This window comes from Ciconia boyciana, chromosome 2 (assembly GCF_034638445.1).
Source record: "Ciconia boyciana chromosome 2, ASM3463844v1, whole genome shotgun sequence".
NCBI classification, from domain to species: domain Eukaryota; kingdom Metazoa; phylum Chordata; class Aves; order Ciconiiformes; family Ciconiidae; genus Ciconia; species Ciconia boyciana.
Genome location: NC_132935.1, coordinates 9,690,201 through 9,711,180, shown reverse-complemented (window position 1 = coordinate 9,711,180; position 20,980 = coordinate 9,690,201). Strand labels below are relative to the sequence as shown.

General features: G+C 36.0%; 1 protein-coding gene across 6 annotated transcripts in view; it reads left to right on the top strand.

The window, feature by feature from the left end:
• The window catches only part of EFR3A (EFR3 homolog A), a 91,826-nt gene that overhangs the window by 17,882 nt on the left and 52,964 nt on the right, over positions 1-20,980 (top strand). For all 6 annotated transcript variants that reach the window (XM_072851879.1, XM_072851878.1, XM_072851875.1 and 3 more), the window contains 3 exons: positions 7,201-7,277; positions 9,082-9,209; positions 11,176-11,326. In XM_072851879.1, the coding sequence (XP_072707980.1) occupies positions 7,201-7,277; positions 9,082-9,209; positions 11,176-11,326 (356 nt within the window). The remainder of the gene's footprint in view (positions 1-7,200; positions 7,278-9,081; positions 9,210-11,175; positions 11,327-20,980) is intronic.

Genomic DNA, 20,980 nt, shown 5'->3' with positions numbered 1-20,980 from the left:
GTTAGGTTTACGGTTGGACTCGATGATCTTAAAGGTCTTTTCCAACCTATACGATTCTGTGATTCTGTAAAATCAGTATTTGTTTAGAAATAGGGGTATCATGACACGAACCTCCCCACCCAGGTTTATCACCTAGAACTCATTTCCTGACTGCAAACCCAATATTGAAAGCAGGAATGAAAGTTGGACTTTACCCATTTTGTTTACCGTGACCAGGTTATCAGTGCCAACTGTGATGGAGAGGGGTCAAGGAGATTTATGTAGATGTGTCTTTGCAGGTGTCTTCTGAGTTGGAGTGACAAAATTTCCTTTTTGTATTGCTTTAGTGATGAGAAGTAAATGACCTTGTTCTGCCCAGCTTAATAGGAATATAAGTAAGGACCAGAACTAAAAAGCAAAATTCATAATAAGCCATAGAGCTTCTTTCACTGGAACCAGATTAATTTTAGATATTCTTAATACTGTATTAAAAATAGAGAGTGCTGGTACTATCTCAGAGTAGAAAAGGAGGAGGCGGTGTTGAAGAGAACAGAAATGAGCAAGTAAAACAAAGTTACTATGTGAAAACAACAAAGGTGGGAGAAAGAAGAGACAGTATGGAAACACTGCAGGCTGTGGAACTTGTGAAAAAGAATGCAACTGGAGAACTTGATGTAATGGAAAACTTCCTTTTAATGGATTAGAAGTCTTTAAATGACTCTGTCCCAAAGATAATATCTTCCCTGGGGATTTGTTTTAATTGCTAATGGTTCTGAAAAGAATAATTCATTGAAGAAGCTTAGTGGGAAGCCTTATTTGACTAGGTTGGATTTTTTTTTTCTACTTCTTACTAGTAGCTTGACATGCATTGTTGTTTCTCATTTTCACAAAAAGCTTATCTTCAAATTATTTTTACATGCTTGTCACTGTAGCATGCTGTGCATTTCTCCATGTTGATTCAAGTGTAGAAGAACACACCTTGAAGTCATATCGCACCAGAATTAACTTTATAATTACCTTTACAGCTCTACTGTAAGAATAAATTCTTGGGAGAAAGTTGGGGTTTTTTTAATTTGTTTAAAGTTATCTGAGCACCAACATATTTTTAAAAATAAATGTGAAATTGCCAAACCTAGGTAGTGAATGGAATTTTCCACGTTGGCTGTTTCTGAGATTTTGCTATCATGAGCATCAGAAGTTAACATAAAGATGAATATCGTGTTCTCAAGACAGAAATTTCATCTGCATGTTGGACATTTGCTTTGCTGCGTTTAGGTGGAGAGAGGCTAGAAACCAGCTGTTTAGATGCCAAATAGCACTAGGGTGGGAGGTGGAGAAGAGGCTTATCTGGGGGATGGGACTTCATCCTGTCTAAATGATGAGTCCTCTGTTCCCTCTGGGAGTGCATTACAGGGACACTGCAATGGCTGATGAGTGCGTCCTTACAGCAGTTGTTCTTTTTATAGCAGGTTGAAGAATATTTTTAATTAACTCCCTTATATGGCCAGAATATTTTCCTTGTTCTAAAATATTTGATCTGTTTTTAATAGCAGAAGAGAAATGCCCTTGAAAATAGTTTTAGTTCTGAAGTAAATGCATCAACTGATATTAACAGTTTATTAAAAACTAACCAGATATAGTTAGTGTAACTAACCAGATATAGTTAGTGTAGTGGTTGAAGTGTTATTTTATGCACTTTCCTCTGGATATTTCAAACAAATTTATACATTAAACTTTCATTTTACTTATTTTTCTATATCTGAGATGAGAAATATAAACAAAAATAAAAGTGAAGTACTCAATTTTTATGTAGTTATATTTAAGTACATTGAGCAACCAAATGTAATTTTAAGATTGCTCAGTTTATTGATATTAGCAAAACACACATTTATCTGTAGATTCAAACTTTTATGTTAATTATACTATTTTTAAATAGAATAAGATATTATTGGGTTGGGTTTTTTTTTTAAATCTTGGAAGATAGACAACAAAGATATGGACGACCAGATCCAAGCTTGGGACATAACAAAAATATTCAGTGAGTGAACATGAAATTTTGGTTCAGGTTGTTAATGTTCTGCAAACAGTTGAGAACAATATTAGACAGCATTACAAAATTTTAGAAGAAATTCTAGCATTAGATATATAATACAATCCATTTGTTTTCTGTTTTGCTAGGTTTTGATAAAGAGGAAAATAATCTGGCAGTTTTAAACTTGATGGGCAGAACTTGGTGTTTGATGTTTAAAGCTAGCTTGAAGGTTTCGTTTTTCTGTAATTTTGTATGAGTAAGATGTACCAGTGAATATTCAGACAAACTCATTTGAAATAAAACTTTATTGGAATGTGTATATATCTAATTCACACTGTAGGGTTTCTTTAGTAAACTATGTGATGACATTTTCTGTGCAGCTCAGTGTTTTCTCTGAATTTATTTGCAGTCAACACTAGTTTATTAGCACTAGTCTCTTAAGTCTAGAACTGGTATGGAATCATTATTTAGTGGAAATTATTAGTTGCGATTTTATTAAAACCAGTACCTTATAATTTCCAGGGTTTATAAAAGTACTGATATAAAACCCCTGTATTTTGTGTTACCCAAATGGATTTACTGCAGCAAGTAAAACTATTAAGTGATGAGAATTAATGGGAAGCCAGAAAGTAACTTCAGAATTGCTTAACTCAAAATTGATTTTCTACCTGATGTATCATAATTATTGTGAGTAAGGATGTTAAGGATTTAAATTCTGTAATCCTTGTTTCTTAAATTCTGAGATATTATTAGAGGTAATGTTAATTTCATTAACCCATTAGTTTTTAAAATGCTTCTCTAATCTTAAAGATAAACCCTTCTGTTTAAAAAGCCTTTTTGGTCAGCAGTCTGCCTTAAATGATTTATTTCTGACCATTCTCAAGCAAGATCAAGTAAGTAGGTTTTGCTAAAATATTTATCACTCCACAGTGATATGTGTCTGCTGACTGAACACAGTTTTTTCTGAAACTATACTGATTTTTTGCTTCTAGTCGCAGAAATAATGAACTGCGTGTTCCGAGGAAGTTGAAGTAATGAAACTGGCTTTGTGCAGTTTCATTCGATGAGCTGTGAATCACACATTGATGATGTATCTTTTATTCTCTTCTCTTTTCTTGTGCCTGGCCTTGTTAACAGAATTTGATACTGAAGTTTTCACGTGTTTGGTGGCTTTATGTAGATGTCACACAGCTAATCAGATAAGCTTACAGTATTGCAGAGCCCTCGCGTGAAGTAACCGCTTCTATGCTAGTGTGAGAGAGCAAATTTCTGAAAAAGGAGAGAGTACCCGGGGAGTGAAATCATATCCAGGATGAGGCAGTATGTTCAAGTTCCAACTGTTGAGCAAGAAAAAGCCTATGATTATAATTCTGCTTTTGAACCGAGACCATGTATGTGTTTGGGTAGGTGAAATTCCCATTTTCTAATAATATGGACTGTTTTTTTCTTCTTACTGCTATTGTGTAGAATAAATGGGTGTGAAAAGAAGTACCCATACAGCTGGGAAATATGTACAGTCTTAACATGTAAAATGCAGATTACAGGACTCCTTTAGCAGAAGAGAACATGCATGTTTAGACTTGGAAAATCCCACTATTAGAGAAGTAAACAATTAAGTATTCTTTAAACCTTTTACATATCATGTAACAGTGTGAATTTATCTGTAGATACTGCTTTAACCTTTATATTTACTTGTATAAAATGATGTAAAGATGTCTTCAAGGGGGAGACCATTAAAATGCAAATTTTGCCTGACACTGAAAGGGAATTTTCATAGGATTTTTCATTGATAAACCTATATAAAATGGAACAGGTTCTTTTTGCTTGGCTTAGTGGCTGCGTTCTGTAGACCTACAAAACAGCTTATTTTTGTGAAACGAATGTGTTTACTTGGATCAACTTTTATCTGGGTTAAATTTGTATCCAAGAAGTAGACAATGCGTTTTCAATTGCTCAGTTTCTATCCATCTTTTACAACATTCATCTTTTCTTGTCTACGTAGTGAAATGTTCCTAGATTTTGTTTTATTTTTTTAAGTTCAATCTATTTTTAATGTATGTTGTTAAGACTTGATTTTTCTGTGGGTCTTTTTTTATATATTCATACATTTTTTTAAACCTATTCCTATGTTTTTATTAATCTTTCCCAGTTATATCAAAACACTGAGCAATGTTTAATAGTTTTTCCACAAAATCTGTCTCATGACTTAATTATTTTGGGGTTTGCTGTTGGTTTTCTTTTTTCTGTGTTCTTTGGAGAGCTTGTCACTTAATTTTTTTTCTGATAGTGTTCTGCCTAAATTTCTCCACTCAAAATATCTTTGGAGGCTGAAAGCTTTGATGATTAACTCTTGCTTTCTGATACTTGAATGGTCTGTTTAATTTAGGAAGTTCTTTTAATGACATTAACATTCATATTAATTTTAGTTTTATATTTCAATGATAGATAATTCTTTGAAAAGTTTTTTGTTTGTTTGTTTCATGTAAACTGTGCTATAATTAAATACATAGCAATGTAAAGATACTACTGAAAATCCAGGATGGGGAGAAGAGAAAATTTTCAAATCTTATGTAATATACTTGTTGTTAGGCCTTTTTTTTATGTCATATTTCACTGTGTGCCATAAATTTGAAGACGAGTATTTGAACAATATTGAGTTTCCATTAGCTGAAACCATCTGGTAAGGCTTCCAGAATGAGTTGGTACTGTTATCTGATATTTTTTATCCTTCTCAAAGGAGTAACTGTATCCAGGTTTTATGTTAAATTTATGTAATTAACACAGTTCTAAAACACCGTTTGAAGATTTAAGTTGTGGTTCTTTGCAAGGATTTTCTTCTGTCACTTAAAGGAGAAACTAACTCTAAAAGCATTTTTAATTGCCTTTGTCTTGCGTGCAGTCTTTTACAATATTTTCTGTTCTTGTTATGTTTTAGATAGCTGTAGCAAAATATTTTACTACAGTTATTGTAAGAATATTTTGTTATACTTAGTAGTGATCAAACATACTGTTTACTCTGGACCAATGTTAGAGGTCCATAAGGTAGAAAATCAAGTAGGAAGACACAAGTACGAAGAGGAGTGAGCCAGGTGCAGAGCTGCATTCCTAACTCAAGAAACATTTAACAATATTAGGTCTTGTTTTGGTGGATTTTGATGGTCCTATGTGAATTTCCCAATACTGAGTGATATACTAGACACTAATTAAGTACTCCTTTCTTACTATGATTTTACTTACTTTTAAAATGTTACACAACATTGCTCTCAATAGAATATTTTTGTACAACTGTCTGAATTATTTCTGTTTTAAGTCAAGTAGGTTTTTAACCTCTTTTGATACTTACATTTTCCAGTGGCATATGAAATAGCTTTGATTTTTAGCTACTTAGTACCTGCAGCTTTTATGTAAATGTAGATTTTTACATTGGTTAGAACTCTGTGAGTAGATGTCAACAGGAGTCATATGAATAACTTGACAGTAGTAACAAAGTAGTATTTCACACTCATTCTCAATATTCCAGTTGTTTATTCCTTGAGTGTTTTTTGTTTTCATAGTTATGTATTTAAGTCATGAGTCTGTGTTCATCTTACTGGTGATATATGACTCTATAATTCATGACCTTAGTTAAAAGACCACTGAGGAGAACTTAGAGTTAAAGCGTGGTTTTAAAATCATGGATCTATCTTTGCTAATTGTTTTTGATTAATTAATTGCAAGAATTAAGTTGTCAGACTATGAGCAGAATTCTCTTTTTTTTGGTCCAAAAGGAAACAGAAATCAGAAAACATTTGGAATAGAGGGAGAATGTCTACTCATATAGTCTTGTAATAAAAACAAATACAGCAGGGGAAGTCATGAATCTCCCAGGTGTTCTATAAATATGGTGAAAAACAACTAAGATTACTTGGATATCTTAAATTAAGAAAAACAAATCCTGATGTATTTGTCTAATACTTCTTCACAGACTGCAAAATTTGCAGATAAATTGTAATCATCAAAGCTACTGCCGAGATACCCTTTATCCTTTTCCCTATTTTGATTTGCAGTAAAAGCTTTTGCAGCTTTTACTATTTTTAGCAAAGTGTTTTATGATTTTTTTGAGTACATAAATGGATACATTTATGATATTTGTAAGATATTTAGCTACTTTGAATGCTCTAGGTATTGAGATTTGAAAGACCAGAAAGCCACTGATCTGCATGCATACTTGGTATATTATTATTAAGTGTATTATTTACTACTTAGTGGCTCGTGTGCATCAGAGCTGCTTTAATCTGTTGATCTGAGACCTGACCAGTGAGTTAGTCTGATAATATGTCCACTGAAACATTTAAAACCTGATTTGTCAAAACATTTAAATTCCTTGGGAATAAATCTGCACTGATAAAACAGTTGGACAGATATCTAGAAACATTGTTTTTGTGCTGAGTTTTTACTTCAGGTAAACTGGAATTATTTCGAAGTTCTAGTAGTCCTGAATGAATGCTAGAAAAAACAAACCATACTTTGTAGGTTTCTATCTTTTTAGAGCAGGTAGTGTGACTCTCTTTAAATTAATAAAATTGCAAGTTACATGTATTGTTCTAATTATCTTTACATGAGTACAGTATTAGTAGTAAAGTAGAAATGAGATCAGAAAAATACCTTTCTTCACTTCAAGTGACTGTCTTTTGTCCGATGCCCAGTAAAATGGCGGGATAATGAAGAGAGAGCTTGTTTTGTATTTTATGCTTTATATTGCTTTATATGGTTGCCTGTAAAACAGAAGATTTCATACTTGACTTTTTTTTTTGTAGAGGAGGGAACATAATGCATGTTTGGTTATGTTTTCAAATGGTCATTCAGAATGAAGATAAAGCAGCAAATGAAGTAGCCTTGTTTTTAATATTACTAAATTTTGAAGTTTCTTGATTTTTCTGCATGTTTTAAAGTATGATTGGATGACAGGTGCATTCTAATACTCAACATGCTTGCATATTTTCTCATATATTACATTATTATAGTAGTTTTGGTTATTTGACTTCTCAGTAATTTTCAATTATCTTAATTTTGCTTTATTTCTGATAGTAACAAGCAGCTGAATTCACTGTAATTTTTTTCCTCCTTGCTTGTCAGTTAGTCACTTAAAATCAAAATACTGGAGTTTCTAAGACTTATTTCTAAATTCTGTTGGGTAAATCTTTCTGCAGGAGTGTGCTGTTGCTGTGCTGCTTTGCGACCTCGCTACAAGCGCCTGGTAGATAACATATTTCCTGAAGATCCAAAAGTGAGTGACGACTTTAGAATTTTAAGGGAAATGGCATTTGAAAATTTTTGATTAGTAACAAATGCTTTAGCAATTTTTTAAATTTTTTTTTTCTTGTCTATTTTCACATTTTACAGTAAATTCTGCTTTAACACTTCATAGCGTTAATAGAGGTTAGTATAATAATTTAGCTGGAAAGGAACCTCTACAGATCATCTGCTCTAATTTGCTTTTCAAACCAAGGCTGTGCATATTAAAGAGTGAAAATAGTATGTTTTGTTCAGAGAAATAGAGATTTAATTAAACAGGCTATTCTGCAGCAGAGGTGGCACTTCATAACTACTTAGAACCACAAACACTTGTTTTGTTATGTTTGCGGGTATGAACATTTTCTGTTTTCTACAAGATTTTAATTTTCTAACTCTTGACATATTGACTGTGTAAGTTTTTATAGTTCTGGTAGACTGTTGTGAGCCAAAGAGGTTTTTTTGTTGTTGTTTTTTAATTTCTCCAGTTATTCATATTCTTTTTTTCCATTTCATTTGAACAGCCTTGGAGCTATATTACAGCCCAGCTCTTACTCTGTGTGAAAATAAATAACTTCTAGTTACTTTTTTACCATTCACTTATTACCATTTAGTAATGCCTATATCTATACATAATCACGTGGTGGTTCAGACTAAATTGAGAGCTTATATTTCTGCTGCTGTTGTTTTTTTAAATGTGTTACCAGATTTTGTTATCTTTTATTATAGTAGAAGCAAGCAGAACAGTCAGCATTTGTGTAACGTTTGGCTTGTATCTTATGAAGTACGTGGGCTTTTCTCTAAAATGTGTTGTTACTGAGTGCTAGTTACTATATAAGTGTATGTTACTGGCTTCAAAGAAAATGTTTTCTGTGTATACAGTATGTTGAAACCATGGAACAATGTGGTTTTATTGAACAATATAGATTTATTTGTTTTAATCTACTTGTTTGATACAGGTGTAGAAACACCTGGAATTGCTACAGTTGTAGTCTTATAGCTTTAATCTCACTCAGTAGCTCTGAGTTGGCACTCCTTAGTCTCTGCTTTTGTTAATATTCATTGCAGGACACAAGCGAGTCCATGATGTTTCACTGAGTTATAGGCATTTTCTAAAATATGAGATGACTTGCTTGATAAAATACATTAATAATGGGTATGTTAAAAGCTTCAAAGTAATTTATTTGAAAAAGATAATGTTTTTGTGAACTTCTAGGAAAAAAAAAAGCTTTATCCTTCTTACCTGGTAGTTTTAATTATAATCTCACCTGAGGAGATCCATATCGCAGTTCACCTTGGAACTAATATGTTAATCTTTGATCTTGTTCTAACAATTAGCCTTCAGGTACCCTGTATGTCAGTCTTGTCCAAGATGTGACACTGAAGAAATAAAATACTTAAACTACAATCTTGTTTGTATACAGTATCAAATATACTTCTTGAAGGGGAATGTGAAAAGAAAAAAAATTCCTCTTACCTCAGAGCAGATGACATATCTCACTAAATACCGTCTTTTGGAATACCTGTTCTCCACATATCCCCCCCCTCCAAAAAAAAAGATGGGGGAAGATAGTTGCTTCATTTCTTTAAAAAATATTTTACTTAGTTTTTTATGTTGCTGATTTTTGCAGCTAAGCTATTGACAATTTTGCTCAAAAGTGGGGGTTTTTTTTCAGTGGCCTATTCCTATCTGTATGGCTCAGATCTTTAAATGTTGAGTAGACAAAAGGAAAAGCACTTAAAAAATTTTATCTATTCTGTGAACTTTTTTATTTTATATTTTGTATGTCTGTTTTTAGGATGGTCTTGTTAAAGCTGATATGGAGAAGCTGACTTTCTATGCGGTTTCTGCACCAGAAAAGCTGGATCGAATTGGTGCTTACCTAGCAGAGAGATTGAGCAGAGATGTTGTCAGACATCGCTATGGGTAAGGAAATAAGTCACAGCATTAAAAACAGATGTTAACAGGTAGCTGCATTTCATCATATTTGTTCTAATCGTGTTTAGGAGGTAAGACAGACCCAGTCCCTTTGTGGTGAGTTAACCTTGGCTGGCTGCCAGGTGCCCACCCAGCTGCTCCCTCACTCCCTCTCCTTGGCAGGACAGGAGGAGAAAATAAGATGGAAAAGCTCATGGGTTGAGGTAAGTACAGGGAGATCACTCACCAGTTACTGTCATGGACAAAACAGACTCGACTTGGGGAAGCTTAATTTAATTTATTGACAATTAATAACAGAGTAGGATAGTGAGAAATAAAAACAAGCTAAAAACACTTTTCCCCCACCCCTCCTTCTTCCCAGGCTCAGCTTCATTCCTGAATCCTCTATCTCCTCCCCCCCAGGCAGTGCAGGGGGATGGGTAGTGGGGGTTGCGGTCAGCTCATAACACTTTGTCTCTGTTGCTCCTTCTTCCTCACACTCTTACCCTGCTCCAGCATGGCATCCCTCCCACAGGATACAGTCTTTAATGAACTTCTCCAACCTGGGTTCTTCCTATGGGCTGCAGTTCTTCAAGAACTGCTCCAGCGTGGGTCCTTTCCATGGGGTACAGTCCTTCAGGACGGACTGCTCCAGCATGGGTGCCCCATACGTCACAGGACCTGTCAGAAAACCTTCTCCAGTGTGGGCTTTTCTCCATGGGCTGCAGCTCCTGCTAGGAGCCTGCTCCAACGTGGACTTTTCATGGGCTGCAGCTTCCTTCAGGGCACATCCACCTGCTCCAGTGTGGAGTTCTCCACAAGCTGCAGTGTGGATATCTGCTCCCCCTTGGACCTCCATGGGCTGCAGGAGGACAGCCTGCCTCACCATGGTCTTCACCACAAGCTGCAGGGGATTCTCTGCTTCAGCTCCTGGAGCACCTCCTCCCCCTCTGTCTTCAGACATTGGTGTCTGCAGGGCTGTTTCTCACATTTCTCTCGCTCCTCTCTCACAGCTGGTGTGCAATGTTTTTTACTCATTCTTAAATATGGTATGACAGAGGTGCTACCAATGTTGCTGATGGGCTCAGCTTTGGGCAGCGGCAGGTCTGTCTTGGAGCCAGCTGGAGCTGGCTCTGTCTGACATGGGAGCAGCTCCTGGTGTCTTCTCACAGAAGCCACCCCTGTAGCCCACCTGCTACCAAAACCTTGCCATGTAAATCCAATACACCCTTGAATGTCATTCAGCGTATTGGGAAGGGGGGATATCTTTCTTTTCAGCCCTTTTAGCTAAATTGTATTTAAATGTGAACTTTAAAACTCTGTCATACTCTTAAGTCCTATTTGAGCTAGAAATTTGAAAGAATGTAGAGTCAAAAGAAGAGAAGAATTTTAAAGAATGTGGAAATGGAGTAGGAAAACACTGAGTCTAGGAAGTGGCAATATCAACCACAGGCCATCATTACTGGCCTTCATGATGCCAAAAGCTATTTTTATAACTTTATAGAATGGGTTAATGACCATTCTTTAGGGTAATTAATTTTGTTCCCGGCTTTTCTTTACTGTTTTTCGTTTACTTAGCATTTTGTCTGACTGTGCAGGAGCATGAATAAGTTGTTGGCTGTTGGTAATGGGATTTGGATAGATAGAGGAGCTGTAGACTAGAAAGCCGGGATTTATAGTTGGAAATAAAATGTGCTAGAAAAGAAAATTGAACTATATTTACTCTGTTACCAAGTATTATGTATGGTATCTCTTCTAAAAATACTCTATTCCCCTCCCCGTGCCCCCCCAAAAACAAAAAGAAAAAAGATTAATGTAGGAAATACCAATAACTTTCATTTTTAGATAATGCAAAAATATATGCCTTCCACCCTTTGTTTTCTAATTTTTGTAGTAATAAGTACCTAAATTGAATTAATTGAGGTAATGATAAATGTAGCATGTGTTTATGTGAGTGTGTCTAATTAATTTTCAGGTATGTTTTAATTGCCATGGAGGCACTGGACCAACTTCTAATGGCTTGCCATTCTCAAAGCATAAAACCGTTTGTGGAAAGTTTCCTTCATATGGTTGCCAAGCTTCTGGAATCAGGCGAACCAAAGCTGCAAGTTCTTGGAACTAATTCTGTGAGTAAACTCAGATACTAAACCAAATCGGAATAAATCTTTGCGTATTTGCTATGGGAAAGTAGTTTCAGAAGTCACAAAGTATCTGCCAGTTAACATGAATTGAAAAGATTCTATATGTGGCAGGGTATACCATTTGGGCCTAAACACAGAGCAGATACCAGCTGGAGGCAGAAAAACTGTTTCCTTTCAGTCTCTAAAATTCTTTTGATGGCTGGGCTCATTCCCTGCAGAAATAACTGCTTCTTCTGGAAGGAACAGGAAAGCTGTTCTGTGAATTCATATTTTGAATCTTTAAACAGACCTCCTGAAGCCACTGTATAGGTAAGACAGTGTTTTCTTGCTCTCCAGCAATGAGAGCGATGGTGTGAGAAGGAGGAAATAACATCCTTCTCTGCAGCACTGACACTACAAAGGAAGATTCCTATTAGCTGAAAAGTAGCCAGGGGGCAAACACTTTCAGTACTACAACCTCACCATCTTATTAGCTTAAATATTTCAGGATTCAGATCCAGGCTTGAAGGGCATAACTAAAAGTGTCAAAATGAAGATTTGGAGATCTAGTTTTCCAAATACAGTGGTAGGTGCAATCAGTATTATAGTTCTGTCATACTTCCCTTCTAACCATTGTATTTCCAGCTGGTACAATAGGAGTCTCATAAATTCCAGGATCGTGATGTGGACTGTTTTCACTTAGAGTGATTGCTTTTACATGAGTAAAGAAGGAATGCTTGCATTCTTTGTACATTGCCATTGTTAGCAGTGTGGGTGTTCTTTGTGGATTCTGTAAAACTGTTGGGCTTTCCTTCGGGCATGATTCCCAGTTGATGGAATTAAATGGATTTGCAGTTCAGGGAGGCAGGAGGGTGTAGTAGAGTGATGCTACTCTGGAGTTGAATTTCTTGTTATGGTGGAACGCAGTATTCTTGCTCTGATGTGGGGGAGGAGTGTCCCCTTGTGCTCCAAACTAACAGGACAGCTTTAGTGACGGTAATGAGACAAATATATTTGTTTATTTATTTTAATATCTTTGAGCCAGACTACCCTGCTTCTTTTGATTTGTTTGTATAATAATGCCTGGGCAAAACCTCTTAGGGAAATAGCTTTGGAACTTATTTCCTGGGCTGCCAAATGGCAAGATGTACATCACTTTCCAGTTGTTTAAAATCCTTGGTGGCAAACAGTTACTGCCAGCCTCCACTTTGATGTACAAGACACATGTCACTTCCAAACGAATGCTATTGAACAGAACTCCACCTTATGGTAATCTGTTTGATATCCCTGTCAGTTCCTAATGAAGCCTTTTATGAGCAAAGCAGATTAATGGACTTCCTAAATTAGGAGATAATTTGTGTTTGTCTGTTGTAAAACTCAGTAACCAAAAATAATTACATTTTCCTAAATAAGATGTCAAATTCTGTGAGGAGAGTGAATCTGTATGGCTCTTCAACAGTACTCCAAAGGCTAATTTTAGCCTAATTATGCTATTTTCCCTAGGTGCTTTCTATAGTCAATGGAGAGAAAAGCTAGTCTTTTTGTGTTGACTCAGGAGGAGCAAAGTGTATTGGCATTGACAGCTTGTCTGTTACCAAGGACACTGACCTACTGTGTTCTTAAATAAATTTTGTCAGATGTGGAGAAAGTTTACCATCACATTTAGCCTTTTTTAGTTTTTCCTCTCCTCCTGAAGGAAATAAATAAATAAAAAACCAAAAAAAACCCCAAAAGAATAGAGATGGTAGAGTGACCGAATAACGTTTCATGTGCCTTAGTTATTCTGACGTACCACTTTGGAGTGGAAACTAGTATTGTCTGGAAGAGAAGAATAAATTGTATATGAAGTAAATGTCTTTAAACTTGTGAAAAGTCAGGCAACCTTTGGAAAAGTTTCCATATTACTTTTAGGTTAAACTCAGTTTCAGGCCAATACAAATTTATGGTCTGCTTACACTTAGAAATATAAGCAGTATGATTGTGGCTGTAAGTAGATCTTGATTATTTTCCATCCCAAAGCTGACTTTCAAATCTTCACTGGGATACAAAGGCAGTGATGTCTTTCAAGTAAGATTTGACTGTCTTACTTGAGCTGTAATTTTTTTTTCTTTCAGCCTCACAAACAAATTTTGCTTCGCCTGTGGGGACTCTTTGATTGCTCAGAAGTCAGGGTTTCAAATGAAACAAATCTGTGTACTGAATGACTCTGAGTTGTTTTAAGTTTTGGAAAGATCTGGAAGCTCCCACTGTCTTCCAGGGTTTTTTCCCTGACTTCCAAATATCTGGTTTTGGATGCAAAACTTACTCTACTTGGTGCTCTATATCTTACAAAAACCCGAGAGTTTCGTTCAGCTGTTTGACTACTTAAATTCTTTTTTGAAGTTGAATTTCATTTTTTAAGTTTATTTACTTCTAAAAAGCAAACCTGAAGATTACTGTTTTAGAAAAATGATTGTTTGTTTTCATTTATGTACTTGTAACCTGAAGATCAGGCATAAATATAATTAATTCCTATGACTTTTTATATGTTGCATATGTAAATTATGTTAGGTTATTTCCTATAACAGCAATGATTTTCTTTTTTTTATAACATAATTGTAAATCTACTTATATAGGCAGATACTTGAAAACAGGTGAAATTCAACAGCGGATATGTTGAATTGTATTTTTTTTTTTTAAGTGGACCTGATTTCAAATTGGCAGTGTCTATGAAGTTCAAAATGTCTTTTTCTATCATGGAAGATATTTTTATTAACCATGTGCTAGGATAGCATATGCTGGTGAGGAAACTGAAAAAATGTGGTGGGAATAAGTGAGATTTCCTTGGCTTAAGTATTACAGAATCTGAAGGCTGATTGCAATAAGCTTTTACTTAGAAACTTATGGCGTTACGGAATTTCTTTCTCTAAGCATTTTGCAGAATTTCAGTGACTGAATATCATGTAAAACACCTCTATCTCTCATGTACAAATAATTAAATGTATTGCTTAGATCCATAGTGGTTATATTACTAGGATAGAATGAATTAATTATGCTTTTTCCTCCTGTCTAGAGGTGAACAACTTTAAAATCTTTAAACTTGTCAAAATTTTTTGGTACAAGAGATAACTTTTTAAAATATTTTTAATGTTCTGTCAGGTTTTTTTAGAGAGGGTCCAGAAAATTTCTTTAGTGAGCAGCTGGTCAAAAACAATGGGGTGCGTAATGTAGTAAAACTTTCATCTTAAACTATGTTGACAAAACTCGGTTGAATACAAAACATTTTAAGCTAATTTGGAGTGTTGACGGGGTGAATTCTTCTTTGTCTTTTGATAATAAAACATTGGTTTTTTCATCTGAAAAATAGCAGATATATGTAGAACCCAGTATTACCACATTTTAAGTCATAGAATCATAGAATGGTTTGGGTTGGAAGGGCCCTTAAAGATCACCTAGTTCCATCCCCCCTGCCATGGCCAGGGACACCTTCCACTAGACCAGGTTGCTCAAAGCCCCATCCAACCTGGCCTTGAACACTTCCAGGGAGGGGGCATCCACAACTTCTCTGAGTAACCTGTTCCAGTGCCTCACCACCCTCACAGTGAAGAATTTCTTCCTTCTATCTAATCTTAGTCTACCCTGTTTCAGTTTAAAGCCATTACCCCTTGTGCTATCACTACATGCCCTTGTAAAAAGTCCCTCTCCAGCTTTCTTGTAGGCCCCCTTCAGGTATTGGAAGGCTGCTATAAGGTCTCCCCAGAGCCTTCTCTTCTCCAGGCTGAACAACGCCAACTCTCTCAGCCTGTCTTCATAGGAGAGGTGCTCCAGCCCTCTGATCATCTTCGTGGCCTTCCTGTGGACTCGCTCCAACAGATCCATGTCCTTCTTATGTTGGGGGCCCCAGAGCTGAACGCAGTACTGCAGGTGGGGTCTCATGAGAGCAGAGTAGAGAAGGAGAATCACCTCCCTTGACCTGTTGGTCACGCTTCCTTTGATGCAGCCCAGGATATGGTTAGCTTTCTGGGCTGCAAGCACACATTGCCGGGTCATGTTGAGCTTCTCATCACCCAACACCCCCAAGTCCTTCTCCTCAGGGCTGCTCTCATTCCATTCGCCGCCTAGCCTCTTTGTCCTTGAGATTGCCCTGACCCATGTGCAGGACCTTGCACTTGGCGTTGTTGAACTTCATGAGGTTTGCACAAGCCCACCTCTCAAGCCTGTCAAGGTCCCTCTGGATGGCATCCCTTCCCTCCAGCGTGTCGACTGCACCACACAGCTTGGTGTCATTGGCAAACTTGCTGAGGGTGTACTCAATCCCACGTTATTTAAATTATTTACCACAAATGCTTTCTTTAGTTGGTAGGGTGCTTCATTTTAGAAGGGCAGTTTCTTCTTAGGAGCAGTGAAATAATGATACTATCAGTGACAGTGTTGGACTTCCTGTGCATGAGAAGGTGACTGTTATTGCTAGTTGTCATCATTTGTTATTTAAAAGAAGACAAGCAGTATCCCAAGTGGAAAAGTGACCAGCTAGTGCCTGATATAACAACGAGGTTTTTATATTTGTTAGTGTTGGCTTATAAAAGCAGGGTTTTTTGGCAGAATTGAAGTGCATGTATATGTAAAAATAGTATAAAATGTCAAGACTGTGAAATTAAAGAATGTCAGAATTAATATTCCCAGTACAGTAATTGTTTGTCTTGCTTGTCTGCAGCATGCTAATCTGGAAGTGTGTGATGGAAACTTACCTTTATTACAAGATGCTTCTTTCATTCCATGTGTTAATATGGAATTATGTGCTCGTAGTGATGTAATATACAACAAAGTATTTAATCTCTAGGATCCCTGCTCTATCTTTTTTTATAGGAGTTAAAGGTATAGAGAGACAGAATTACACAAAGCACTCTTTCTCATCCTGTAGGTTATTAAATTATCTTATAAATTTGATGTCTGCGTCTACTAGAATTTGAGTAATGCTGGATAAATTGCTTTAGGCAGTCCTTTTAGGTCATTCACAGTTAAGTGTTGCTTCCCCCACCTCAGGCTCGCGCTGTCTGGTCTTGCAGTTTCATAGCCACAATAATGTGGCCCTGTAAGCCAACATACCGTTACTGACTTTGTTACACAACTGCACACGTGGCGTTCAGGATAACTTTCATCCAAGTGGCATGAAGTAAAATGTGGAGAGAATGTGAAGTAGAATGTGAAGACATTCATCCCATTCTAATAAAACTCAAAATTAGAAATGTCAGGTGACCTTAACTATTAATAACTAAACTAAATCGCCGATTTCTATTGCTGAGAACCTTATCTTGTTGTTATTTATTGTGATCATTTTAATACTGTGTGTGTGAAGTTAATGTGTGAATCCAGTGTTTGAAACTTCTCTGTTTAGAAAAGTTGAATTGTTTGTCCTTTTTTCATTTGTTCAGTGAAGTACATACATACATTCACACACTTCTCATTAACGCTATACTGTGTAGTTTATATGAGTCTTATGTTTATAAGGTATCTTGTCTTCCTATGTGATAGTTTCCTAATAATGAAATACAGTAGCTTTGTCTATAAAAGGTGATAACTATCAGCATCAGCATCCCCTTTCCCCCATCTGAAACATGAGAAAATTGCAGGCAGTAGAACAGACTGGGGAGCTCAAATATTTAAAAAAAAAAAAAAAAATACTGCTCAGATCCAGCCTACAGTTTTTACAGGGCGGTACTTTAAATAACATAACTCAAACTTAAATACAATGCATGCTGATTGTTCTTGAATTGCTGCAAAAACCTGACCTTCTTTAAAGACATCCAGTGTGCATTAAAAGTTATGATTTTTCTCCTACTGTACTGGCTACTTAGCATAAATATATATAAGAAATTATGTCCTTAGGAATTTAAGTTGAGAACTTGCATGATTTACCTACAGGACTTGCACAATCTCTCTCTCCCTGATAATACGATCCAACTTTCTTGACTCAGTCTGGAACAAACACCTTCTGAATAGAGAATATGTTCCTTTTTTATTTTGTGATAGATTTATATGTTTTTCTACTGATTTAATTTTGTTGGTTTCAAAATTAATGGAAATAAGGTATTACCAATGTAAGTTCCTTTTTGTACCTTCTGTATTGTACAAATATAGAAGATGCTTGTACTGGTAAAACTTCCGTAAATTACCAGTAAGTGATTGCAAGCATTTACTATGACTGAATGACACGTTTACATCTATAAGAGCTTTGTAAGTATATCCCAGGCAAGTGCTTGGACTTTCATAAGAGTTTTGTCCTTTTTTTAGGTTGAATAATTTTTATATTTGAAGTATGCTTGAAAATATCTTAGGTGCTTACGAGTAAAATATTCTTTATTTAACAACAATAACAGCTTAAAAGCACCACTAAATAAGGAGAAAGTATAGACTAATGTGTACTGTAAAAACTTAAAATTTCTACAATGAAATGGAATTGTATACTTTACTGAATGACAGTGCAACTCAAAACAGTGTTATCACAGTTAGCTTTCCTGTGGCCTAAATGTGCAGTCATCTGAATGCTAATCCTGGAATATGCTTCAGAAATGCTTTATGTTCAGTGGGTGAAATTGTTTTGTTATACACATAAGGAAATAAAAACATTTTGCCCTTTCTGGACATTTTACTGCGCGTGCCATTTTGAGAGGTATAACTTCTGCTTGCTTCCCTGCTACAAAGCTACATCATGATGTAGGAGAAATGTGCAGAGCAAGAAAGAGAGTCCCTGATGCTTTTTTGGCCTAAATTCGTCATTTATTCTTACAAAGCAATTTCTTGGTACAATAAATCTTACCTCTATCAAAACAGTTATTAGAGTTATATTAAGTTTTCATGTTGGAAGATCCTGTAATCAGGATGTGTGATTGTATAATCACAATCAAATAATTCTGTATTTTAGATAATACTAATATGCTAATATTAAATGCTAGATGACTTAATATTCTCACAGATACTCCCATAGTCTTTTGTGTTCTTTAAACTCTGCTTCCATTCTTTTACATGCTTTTATGGAAGTTTGCTGGGTGAATCACTTCTAGACTTGAACACTTGAATGTCTGGAAAATACTAAGGTCATATCGGTGGTTTTTGTTTGTTTTTTTGTTTGTTCGGGTTTTTGTACCCCTGGACTTATGCTTTATTAAATTATAAGGACTAATTAGGTTCCTGTCTTCAAAAAACTTTACAAAATCTATTTCTGTTTTGTAATTAACAATTCCATGAAACAACCCAGTGAGACGTAAGGCATTAAAAGCATTTTCCAGGGTCTATTGGGAAGGAAACGATCATTTTCTAGCTCACTGTATTGAAAAGAAAGTATGGTTGCTGTTTGTGGATTGTCTTTCAAACTGTGGCAGTAGACTATACAGAATTGTTTTTTGACTGTAAGTCAACTTTCTTATCATCTGACTATACAGGATATTGTCTACAGAAGGACACCTAAAATGGACTAGTATTATACAATTTTGCTCAGTTTTCAGTAATAACTGAGAATGTAGTTTTACAAACTGTATCATTTTCAGCTGTGCCTGTAGCTTTCAGTGGGTGAACTGGTAGTTCTGTTGAAAGGGATAAGTGTTCTAGATAAAACAGAAAAAAGATTAAAAAACAGTAGAAAAAGTTGGGTTTTTTTCTGAAATACACAGCTTTCACTTTCAGCTTGAAAACTATCTCAAAACCTCCACAAATCAGTATGCTGTAGACTATGCTAAAGTTCTTTGGGCCTGTCTAGATGTATGTGGGTAACAAGCTGATAAAAGCAGGTTCTACATCTCTGTAAGTATACAAGAAATGCCTCAGCCTGTGCTTAGCAATTGGTAAGAAGAATACTGGGGTGGGAAAAGGTGGAGGGGTCTTAATGGGACATCTCTCTGCTTCCGGGCAGAACCAGCACTATGTTAAACCATTCCTGACAACCTTTCCTTTCCCTTTTTTCTTCCCTCTGTAGTCTGTTCTTAAAGCTGTCGGTGGTGAAGAATCCAAAATGTCTTTAGGCAGTCTGCTGGCTTTAGAAAGGAGGGGTTTTTTTAATGTCTAACTTAGCCTTTTCTTCAGTGTAAGCCCATTATTGCTTTTTCCTATTACCATTGGATAAAGAAAAACATTTATTTCTTTTCTTTTTATAGCTGTCTCCTGTACATTGTAAGACTAATATCTTTTAGGCAGCTCTAGACTAGATAATTTAATGTCTTTTTTAACAGGTGTTTATCTAAAGCTTTGTTCATCCCTTGAATAATTGAAGGACTGTATCAGTTAATCACCATCTTCAGCTGTGATGCTTCAGCTGGATGCAGTGCTTCATCTAAGGGCTTATTAGTGTCAATCAGATGGCAAAAATGTCTTCATAGGTGTCATGGGTAATACAGATGTATCACAATATATTGTTTTCTTTTTCATGCCAATATAATGGCATTGACTTATGTTGAATGTGCAGTTTATTATAACCCTAAGTTTCTTTTCTGCATTCAGCTGTGTCTGGCTTGTATTTGTACAGCTGTCTTAAAATGGTATTTTGCATTTGTCATTCCTAAATTGCTTCCTTGATTTTGCAGGTCCTATTTCCAGTTTGTCAAGAACCAGGCATCAAGTGTGCTTGCAGCTCTGGCCAGCTTAGTGTTCTTTACAAATTTGACGAGCCCACTCTGTCATTTGATTGAAACTCAAATACTACTGTATTCCAGACAGGCCCCTTCAGAAGTTCACTCAATACATTATTGTAGTTTCATGATTTACAAGTGTTTCTATGTTTTTTCCAAACCTTTTTGCATCTATCTTATGGGGAATGTTCTTTTGACAGTGTTTTTCTAGCTTCCTTTTGAGAATTTTGTGTATTTTTTTGTCAACAGCATCGCTGAAGTTAAGATATGACAGATGCTGCTTCATCTGGATTTACAAAATCTATTTCCTTGTCATAGGAATAATTTAGGCTGGGTTGATGTGATTTGTTCTTGACAAATCCATGTTGACTGTTACTTACCCCTTCGTTACTTTGTAGATGTTTGCAAATTGGAATTTTTTTTTCAGAGTGTCTTTCTGTGAGTGGAATGAAAGTTGATTGGGTTATAATTCCCTGACTCCTCCTTTTTCCCTTTGTAAAGATAGACAGAATTGACAGAATGCCTCCAAGTTTATTTCCCTTGAAATTTTGATAAGTCAGAAAGTTGCTAGTTAACCTGCCAGTGACAGTGTGCCATTTGATTGCTTGGGCTGCTCTCTACAACTACCTAAAAGGAGGTTGTAGCAAGGTGGGTGTTGGTGTCTTCTCCCAAGTAACAAGTGATAGGACAAGAGGAGACAGCCTCAAGTTGTACTAGGGGAGGTTTAGATTGGATATTAGGAAAAATTTCTTCACTGAAAGGGTTGTCAAGCAGTGGAACAGGCTGCCCAGGGAAGTGGTTGAGTCACCATCCCTGGAGGTATTTAAAAGACGTGTAGATGTGGTGCTTAGAGACATGGGTTAGTGGTGGACTTGGCAGCGTTAGGTTAACAGACGGAATCAATGATCTGAAGGGTCTTTTCCAACCTGAATGATTCTATGAATTGGTGACACTCACTGTTCAAGTGTTAGATGTTTCCATATGGCATAGTACGTTGTATTTCATGCAGCTGCATCCTTTCAGAATGATCTAAATGAAGTTCTAGTGGGAAGTCTTTAAAAAG